The sequence below is a fragment of the Trichechus manatus genome, unplaced genomic scaffold, assembly GCF_000243295.1.
Source record: "Trichechus manatus latirostris isolate Lorelei unplaced genomic scaffold, TriManLat1.0 scaffold00104, whole genome shotgun sequence".
In the NCBI taxonomy this organism is placed as follows: domain Eukaryota; kingdom Metazoa; phylum Chordata; class Mammalia; order Sirenia; family Trichechidae; genus Trichechus; species Trichechus manatus.
This window is the reverse complement of record NW_004444040.1, coordinates 8013349-8023678: the sequence shown is the minus strand read 5'-3', so window position 1 is coordinate 8023678 and position 10330 is coordinate 8013349. Positions and strand designations below refer to the sequence as shown.

General features: G+C 40.2%; 1 protein-coding gene across 1 annotated transcript in view; it reads right to left on the bottom strand.

Moving 5' to 3' along the window:
• Positions 1-10330, bottom strand: part of PLCB4 (phospholipase C beta 4) — a 423663-nt gene that overhangs the window by 144988 nt on the left and 268345 nt on the right. The window contains exons 8-9 of the mRNA XM_023737565.1: positions 1391-1471; positions 497-556 (exon numbers count right to left, since the gene is read on the bottom strand). Of these exons, the coding sequence (XP_023593333.1) occupies positions 497-556; positions 1391-1471 (141 nt within the window). The remainder of the gene's footprint in view (positions 1-496; positions 557-1390; positions 1472-10330) is intronic.

Genomic DNA, 10330 nt, shown 5'->3' with positions numbered 1-10330 from the left:
ACTATGCAAACAGCTTCTTATTCAAACAAATCAATCACTGTGAAGAAGTCTGATTTATGTGCTCTGTCACATCTTTTTTTTCTCCCAGAGGCAAACTGAGCCTTCAAGGTGAGCCAAGGTCTGCGTGCACAGGTGCACAAATATGGAACCACACGAGCCAGTTATATTTCCACATCAACCACAAACCAGAGTGAATCATTGTTTGCCCAAAAACAGGGGCTTATGAAATTAATTTCTCAGTTAAGGGAATTGTTTCTTTGATGCTGGTCTCACTCAAGAGTCTTTGTTTTCAAAGGTTCATAACATTTTTAATATAGTTAAAGATAATGCAATCCAAATCACCTGACAGTTACAGGTGAGAGGCTTTCTAAATCATATCTGTCCTTAGTCACAACTGATGATTTGGGGGAAGTAACAGGTTAAGCAGATTCTGAAGGCTATTTCCATTCTAAGTAAAGCTGTGTTTAAAGGAACAGAAAACATCAATCACAGTTACCTTGGGTATGGCTCCCAACCGAATACTGTTGATGAGCGAGCATTCTAGCACTTGTCCTTCCTGAAGAGAGAATGCAACACAGCAAGTAAGCTTAAATTCTGCCAGATCTGCAGCACAGACAAGGTGCTTAAGGAATGTGATGATGAAAGCCAAACTGATTAGGGTAAGGTAGAAGAGGTAGTGAAGAGCAAACAACAATAATAGTTTCCAACTATCAGAAATAATCAAGACCCCCAAACATTCCATTTAAACATATACATATATATATGATTACAATTCTGAATCATTACTTTTAGAATATTGTTAATTTTTATATACAGTATTGTTAATCATGTCTGTATATCACTAAATATATGTGTGCATATAAAATATTAAGTGGGGTCATGCTAACTTTTACGTATATGCTTACAATTCTACTTAAATTCAACTCAAACGTTCATTAAATGTGTTCAGTGTGTCATGCCTTGAGTTCTGGGATATAACAAAATGAACACACTCTTAATGCATCTTTAGATTTCAGCTTGAACAACTCTTTTTTCTAGAAACTTCTTAACCCCCAAGATTAAATCAGACATGCCTGCTTTATACCTTGTAACTGCCTACTGCCTGAACTTTTCTTTCAAAACATGCAATGACTTGTAACTTTTATTTATTTCTTTATTTTTTGGATGCTTGACTTTGTTCCTAGGCTGGAATCTCTGAGGGCTAGGCTGATGATCTTGATCACCACTGTATTCCCAATACCTGACACATGGAAGCACATTTAAAAAATCTTGAATGAATGAATGAATGAGCACAGGGTCCATGCCCTTAAGAGAGAGTCAATCTTGTTGAGAAATAAAGCAGCTTAAACCAGACGGCAGATGAGAATGACTTGCTGTTTCTGTGTCATACCTTGCCTTCACTTTTCCAGGTCAGAAAGAAGCCAAATTCGTCCACTTTGAAGAGGCAGTTGGGTTCAAACACAAAGGATTCCTGTTAAAAAGAAATGTGTTGATCTGCATGACTCATACCATTCTGAATCTAATAAAAATGTAAACATCTTTTAGCCTCTAAACAAGGAAAATTAGATATCATCCTTTTGCATCCTGAATCTAATGACCATGTTTCTTATTATGTTATATAACGGAAACTCTTTACCTTAGTTTTTGTATTGAAAGACTGATGGATTTTACACAGCATCTTTCTATAGAATAGTTTAAGAACAAAACACACTGATGTCCTGAAGGTCATAGAGAAGAAAGTTTCCCTAAGATCTGGAAGATGAGCTTAAGAACACCCAGTTCATAGCCAACTGGTCTCCCTCCCCACCACGAGAAGAATCATTGTCTTCATTTGCGATAATGTCAAAAGTCAGGAGATAATTTTTTTTTTTAAAGTCATTTATTTATTTTTTTTTTTGGTCTGTACAGTTCAGCATTCAGATGTGTAGTCTGAAAATGGCTGAGGCTTTTGTTTTTATACCCAACCTCACTTGGTGTCCTATAAACCACGACTTGAGTAGCACTTGCTTTTAGCCCTTTGCCTTCGACCAGCAGCATCAACATCACCTGGGAGCTTGAATGAATTACACATTCTAGGGACCCAGGCCAAAGAAGCCTTGGTAGTGGAAGAGTTAAATGTTCAGCTGCTAACAGAAAGGTCGAAAGGTCCATGGGAGAAAAGACCCACCAATCTACTCCCGTAAAGATGATAACCTAGGAAACCCTATGAGGCAGTTCTAACCCTATCATATAAGATCGGACTCAACTCGACGGCACGTAACAGCAACAACAACAGGGTCCCAGCCCAGATGGAGTGAAACAGAGTCTCTGGGGTAGAGCCCAGTAATCTGTGTTCCAACAAGCCCTCCAAGTGATTCTGATGTACACTAAAGTTTGAGAGCCATTGCTGTGGACTTTGATACTAGAAACTCTTGTGAAAACTAGAGAATCAAAATATGAATCAAGAAGGAACGTGAGTCAAATTCAGGGGCACTACAGCAGCTGTGCTGTACTGGCTAACAGATTCCTGGTCTTCAGTAAGAGAGCACCATTGTGCTTAGGATATCAGAAAAGTTCTATGTCAATGAGAAAAAGGATGATCAGGAAATGAACCCAGATGCTCTGTACCCTCTGTTTTCATTACACCAAAACTTGGCACCCATGTGTCAATAAATCCGCATGTTCTTTTTATGATCTAAAAAACCAGTCTTCCTAGGTAATTGCACTGCGGCAATAAGGAACCTTTCTGGCAGATGATGGATCAAGGCAGTGACTAAAAGCAAATAAACAGTAATTACAGGATTAAGATTTTAAGGGTAGTTTAGATTCTTAGTTTCATCCGTCAAAATGCATCTTCCTAAATTCCAGGGAAGCAGTAACATTCATCGAGGTAGGTCTAATGTCAAGATATAGGGCCACCACAAAGTATCAGAAATTAGAGTCCTGGGGAGCATGAACAAAGTCAGTCTTCAAATTTGTCTGGGTAGCTTTCTGACAGATGAAGAATTATTATACATGTTTCAACTCTGTACCAGGCAGGTGCTGGGTACTGTAGACAGGACAATGCATAAGACAAAGGAAGGGGCATGGTATGCTCTTTGCCTTTAGAGTCAAATGGACCTGAATTCAAATCCCAGTTCTGCTGCTTAGTAATTATTTATTTTCTCCTGGAAAGAAACTTTCAAAGCCTCAGAATTCTTGTCTAATACATGGAAGTATTTACACCACCTTTCAGGCTTCTTGTTGGAATTAAATGGTGAATGTAAGGAACTTAACACACAATTACAACTCAGTAAGTGGTCTATTATCAATAATGTATGGTTCAAATTTATAATAGTGGTAGCAAAATATTAACACTATTGCCAATATATGACTTTTTTTGTACCTCAAAAACGGTATTTTTGGATGGGCAACTTTTCAGAAAAGGTTTTACCCAGAAGCTGACACTTGAGATGGGTCTTAGAGAATGAGTAGAAGTTATTCAGGTGAAGAAGCATGCCAGGCAGAGGACACGGCATTTGCAAAGATATGCAGGCTTGACCTGACACTGGAGTCTTCTGAGGAGTCTGATGTGCTTAGAACACCCCAAGGGAGTGTGTCATGGATTGACTTATGTTCCCACAAAAATGTGTGTATCAGTTTGGCTGGGCCATAATTCCCCGTATTGTGTGATTTTCCCTTGTGTGGTAAATCCTGCCTCTATGATGTTAATGAGTGAGGATGGGCAGCCAGTTGTGTTAGTGAGGCAGGACTCAATTTACAAGACTGGACTGTGTCCTGAGGCAACCTCTTGAGATATAAAAGACAGAAGCGAGCAGTGAGACAGGGGGACCTCATACCATCAAGGAAGCAGTGCCACAAGCAGAGCACGTCCTTTGGACCGAGGTCCCTGCGCTGAGGAAGCTCCTAGTCTGGGGGAACACTGATGAGAAGGCCAAGAGAGAGAGAAAGCTTTCCCCTGGAGCTGACACCCTGAATTTGGACTTTTAGCCTACTTTGACTGTGAGGAAATAAACTTTTCTTCGTTAAAACCATCCACTTGTGGTATTTCTGTTATAGTGGCGCTAGATGACTAAGACAGAGTGGCAGGGAATGAGAAGAGCACATAAATAAGGGTTGGCCAAGAGGGTCTTGTAGCCATTCTAAAGATATTAGACTTCACCTAAAAGTCTAGGGAGAGTCTTATATCATTACTGATTGAGACATGAAAATTATCAACCTATTAAGACATGAAAATAAACACATTTTTAAAAACTTTCTGTTATGGATTGAATCATGTCCCCCAAAAAGATAGGCTAAAGTCCTGGAGGAGCCCTCGTGGTGAAGTGGTTAAGCATTTGGCTCCTAACCAAGAGATCGGCAGTTCAAATCCACCAGCTGTTCAAACCCTGTGGGGCAGTTCTACCCTAGGGGGTCGCTATGAATCAGAATTGACTCAATGGCAATCAGTTTTTTTTTTTTTTGTTTATACCTGTGGTTGTGACCTTGTTTGGGAATAGCAGGTTTTTCTTTTGTTAAGTTTTTGTTATGTTAATGAGGTCATATCAGAGTAGTGTGAGTCTGAAACCTAATCCCTTCTAAGTGGTGTCTTATAAAGGGAAGTACAGACACCAAGGGGGAAGACGGAGGCTATATGAAGATACATCTACAAGGAGCTAAGAAGCACCCAGAGCTACAGAAGCTGAAAGAGATAGGTATCTTCCCCTAGAACCAACAGAGACACAGAGAGAGAGAGAGAGAGAGAGACAGAGAAAAAGAGAGAGAGACAGCACCTATCCTTGCTGACAATCTGAATTCAGACTCCTAGCCTCTAAAACAGGGAATAAATTCCTATTCTTTAAAGGAACTCACCTGTGATATTTTTTGTTATAGCAGCACTAGGTAACTAAGGCAATTCCCAAGCAATGTGTGATGGTAATGAAGAATTTTGGTTGGGTGTTCAAAAAGTATGTCCTAAAACGGTATTTACAGAGTAGACTCACACCATTATTATTTATTTAGGTACATCTGAATGCCAAATAGGGATTTGAGATGACTCATGAAACATACACAGCAAATAAGAATGGTTTTCCAAATCATTTGAAGCTTGTCTTTCATTCACTTCCTTGACCTCCTTAACTATAATGACTTTTTCTTACTTCCCATCTCAGCTACCCAGTTGCCCTTCAGAACTTGTCATCACCACCTTGAAATTTCAGTTTCTAACCTCCCCAGTTGTAGACCACCACATCTAGCCTCTAGGTCTAGAGTCCTTACTCTCCTACATTTGACTTCTTTGCAACCCTATTCACGAACCCTACTAATCTCTCACTATGCATCAGACTACTCCCCCTTTTACTTCCATCCTTGTTCAGCTTTTTGCCATGGTCCAATACTACAATCACTCCCTCACGGACACCCTCAACTCCCATGTCTCATTTTCTATTTTGCTGATTAAAAAAAAAAAAAAGAAGTCTATCCTATCCATGTTTTACCACTGACCTTGATGGGGGAAAAAAAAAAAAACCCACAAAATTGAATTTCAGACTTTACTTAAATTCAAGATTAAAAACGTCAAATGGAGGATCAACACTGAATAAGTCTTATAATTCTTTCTTAATAGGTTACCCACTCTTGGAGAGGACTATTTCATTGCTTCTCTTCAATCTCCTTTCTCTCAGCCAATCACCAGACAGAATTCCCCACATCCTCTTGATGTTCTCCTTCTTCCCTTCTAACAAAGCACATTTTTTTCCCATCAAAGGTCAACCCCCCTACTTCTGCTCTGGATTCCATCCTCTTCCATCTACACAAGGATTTCCATCCTCTGTTTATCACCACCCAGCACACATCAGTTTTTTCCTTTTTATGAGATCATTCCTATCAGCACACAAATAAGTTCTAGTTGCTCCCACTCATTTGCTTCATTTGCTCCCACTTCATTTTACTACTCCATCTCTCTGATCCCTTTCAGGGCATAGTATCTTGAAAAGTTTGCCTAGACTCACTGTCTCCACCACCTGTCTTCCATTCTATGTTTGACTGACTCCATCTGGCGTCCATTGCTGTCATTCCCTGAAACTTCTCTGGCCTAGGCCACCATGATTTTATGCTGCCAAATGCAGTGAACACATTCTTTTTCTCACCTGATTTCATCGCTTAGCAGTTGACTATTCCCTCCTTCTTGAAAACTCTCCAATCTCAATATCCTGGTTTTGTTCTATTTCCTTAATCTTATTTCCTGCCTTTTCTTTCTGTACCTAACTTCTACATGTTCCCAGGACTTGGTATTGCGAATTTTCATTTCTATTGTGTTCCCAGAACTCACTCAGTCCCATGGCTTACATACCATTTATTTGCTGATGGCTCCCAAATTTATAACACCAGGCCAGTCCTCTCTGAGTTACAGACTCAGATATCTAACTCTCTACTTGACATCTCCACTGGGATGTCTTAAAATTAACATGTTTAAACTGAGTTGTTTATTCCTTATCCCTCTCTCCAAGTCTCTCTATCACAAAACTTTCTTAGTTCAATAAATGTCACTGGCATCTACCTACCCATTTATTGAAACAAAAAAGCTGTGTAATCCTTGACTTTCCCTTATCCTCTCCTCTTGCCTCCATTAACAAAGCTACTTCCATAGTATTTTTCATATATGTCCATTTTACTCTATCTGCATCACCACTGCCTTGGTTCAAACCACCATTGTCTCTTCTCTGGATTGGTCTTCCCACTTCTACTCTTTTTTCCCACTGCAGCAAAATTGATACTTTAAACTTTTAATCAGCTCATTAAAACTATTCAGTGACTTCCCATCATATTTAGGATAAAGTCCCAGCTCCTTTCCATGGCCTAAAAGGTCCTGGACAATCTGGATTCTACAGGCCTTTCCAACCTTAAATCACACCATTCTCCTTCTTCACTGCAGTCATCACTGTCATCAGAACTTTTTCCCTTGAGCCCCTCAAGCCCTTTCTAGCCTCAGGGCCTTTGCACTTGCAGTTCTTCCTACTCAGAAGTCTCTTTCTCCTGCCCTTAGCATGGCTGGCTCCTCTTCATTCCACAGGCCTCACCTTAATTATTCCGTTAAGAGAGGCTTTCCCTGACCTCCGTAAGTAGTTGTCTCATTTAATTCTCAGTTATAGTATCCCGATAATTTTCCTTCTAGCACTGATTATGATCTCATTTCTTTGTTTAGTGGTCTGTTGGCTGGCTTCCACACTAGAATGTAACCTCTGTGATAGGGGTCGTTAAAGCAGTCTTGTTCACCTTGGTGTTCCTAGCACACCAAAGGCACCCTGAAACGATTTCATGAACTAAAAAACTGAATGAACAAATGATGTTTTGTTTCAAAAAAAATATTTTGCAGCAGGTCACCATATAAATCAAATAAACAAGAAGTTGTCAAGTTGAGGGGGTTGGGCCAGGCACAGAACCCATCAGGGTCAGTCCTTGGAGGGCTGCCATGGACAGATGTACAAATACAAAGGTATTACATCAAGGCAGTCTGCCTGGAGGAAGGAACACCTTTTTTTAATTCATAAAAACTCAACTCAGAGGTTGCGGGTGGCTTCAAGGCACCTCCTGGGGATCCCTACTTGACCAAGAAAACCATTTGAAGGACACTGAAAGAAATAATTTTCAAAATAGAATGAGAACTCTGGGCAAGAAGAGGGAGGAAAAAAAGGTAGAAGAGTAGAATTAGAATAGAGAAAAAGGTAACAAAAGCAAAAAGGAAAAAAAAATGTATCATTTACCAGGTGCACACGCAGTCTATAAGATAAAAAACATATCAGTTGTCAAGAGAAGCAATTGCCAGAAGAGAAATTTGCTCCAATGGGGCCTCATAAACAGTGCTGACTGATGCTGAAGACAAGGTTCCTGACAAAGGCCCCACAAAGATGAGCTCATCAACTGTCGCCAAAATGTTCTTGGATCAAATGTGTTCCAACTACCCATAAAAAATCAGAACGCAACTGTAAGGGTCATGTGGCCATTAGACAGAGAGGAACTCAAACACAACCTACTTAAGTTTCTCTTTACCTCCCACTAACAAAGATGAGGATCTGACCCACTGGTGAGTAAAGGCTCATGATCTCGATTCTTCTTTCCCTAACAGCAGTTTTAAATTTCACATTGATACCTTGGGCTGTGGCCCCCGTGAACAGATCAAGGCAATAATGTCCTAAGTCTGATTGTCAGGAAAATTCCCCTACAGACCTGGGCACTGCAGGGGACATCACAAAGGAAGCTGGGCTTTTCCTCTTGTGCAAATCTATTTGTTGTACAGTTGACAAATGGTAATGGATCTCTCTGATAAGGAAACAAACCCCAGGACAACATCCTCCAGGGGGCCTACAATTTCATTTCTCATATGACTCAGTTAAGATTCGTCACAGTCACACTTTATAGCTCAGAGATGTTAGCTCACCCAACCCAGCTCTTTCCTTAGGTCACTAGCAGAGACGGCTGGAAAGGAAGAGGAACTCCTTTGTGAAACTCCTTAACAAGTTGGGGGTCAGTGGGCATTTTGTTTAAGAGAGGCAAGAAACATCACTTTCGCTAGAATCACAATTGCTAAAAGCTACTTCTGGCTCAAGGATCTCTGTACCAAGGGCTTGTGCCTCTATGGGCTTCCAGAGACAATGCCCCCACTTCATCAAGGAAGACAGAAAAAAGAAAGAAAGAAAAAAGCTGTGTGTCTCAACATTATTTTTAATATATAGTTTTCCCTGATATATGCTGTTTCAACACTATTCAATACCACAATCTATCTTTCAAGGATTAAAGTTACTTTTGAATTGACTTAAATTAAAATATTTTCCTTTATATCTTTTTAAAATATTATTCTGTTAAATAAAATTCAATCCTCTTCGTGCTTATAAGGAATGGCAGAGAACTCAGTAGGCTAAGTACTCTGAAAAGAGAGGAAGGTATTTCAGTGAGGGTTCCATAGAATAGGAAGTTGATTTCATTTTAAATTTTGATCTGTGGTTATTTCTTATCCTTGTCTCCTGCCCCCTCTGCCACCATCATTACCCAAGATAATTGTGAATGACTACAGTTTTCTACTGTGGGGGTTTAGCATCATCAAATACATTACTGTCAAAGACTTACTAGCAGCTTTTATTATTCTGACTCATGGCGACCACATGTGTTTCAGAGCAGAACTGTCTTCCATAAGGTTTTCATGGCTGTGACCTTTCAGAAGCAGATTGCCAGGCCTTTCTTCCAAGGCACCTCTGGGTGGATTCAAACCACCAACTTTTCAGTTAGTAGCCAAGTGCTTAACCATTTGTGCCACCCAGGGACTCCTACTACCAGCTAGGAATAACTGTTTTGGACTAGCTAATAAAAACTAGCTCTTTATTTCAGCATTAGCTGTGCAGGGGGCTCTTTTGTTCTTATAATTAGACAGGTAGACTAGGGTGTAGACAGGATAAAATGGAGTGAGGTATGTTCAAATTCTATTCTAAGTGTTGTGCTTTTGGAGAAAGAGGAACTTCACAGGAGGCCATACCCCGCTGTGGTTTTGGTGCCCAGGCCTTGTAGTTAATAGTTCCTGTGTTCCAATGCTGCCCTCCTCACTAAGCATTTGTGGGAGAATCATGGTCATGTTACTTAACCTTGTCAAGTTTTCTCATCTGTAAACTGGGAAAATTGATACCAACCTCATGGGGATCTCAGAGAATTAAAAATGAGAAAACCTAAGTACCTGGGACAAGAAATGTTAGTAATTATGAGAAAATAGTTATCTTTTAATTTAGGGCTATGTATAAGACATTTCACAAATACCAGCACCTTTAAATCTCATGACAACTCTGCAAGGTTTTCAACTAGATCAACACTGTCCAGTATATTTTCCACTGTGATGGAATGTTCTAGATTGGCACTGCCCATCATGGTAGCCATGAGCTACACGGGGCTGTGAAGCACTTGGAATACGGCTTGTGCTATGAAGGCAGTGAGTTTATTGTAATTAATTTTCATTTTCATTTAAAAAGCTACATGTGGTAGTGGTTACCATCTTGGACAATGCAGTTTTAGAGATAAGGGGAGAAAAGCCACAGGTGATAAGTAATGGACCAGGGATTCAAACCAGTTCCTGGGATTCCAAAGCCCTTGCCTGTTCTACTCTGTCACTCCTGACTGAGAAGATCCCCTCTCCTGCCTCTCACCAAGGTACTGTAGATAAAGGATAAAGGAAAACCCCCGGGATAGGCTCCACCTTTGGGTAAACATGGTGTTCACCCTCCTTGCTTCTGGTGTGCTAAGAACTGGGAGAAAGCAAAAAGGACCTTGTCAAGGTTGGTGAGGAGATGAGTGAAGTCTGACTTAGGAAGAGACTGCTGGGGACTGTATCAAATTT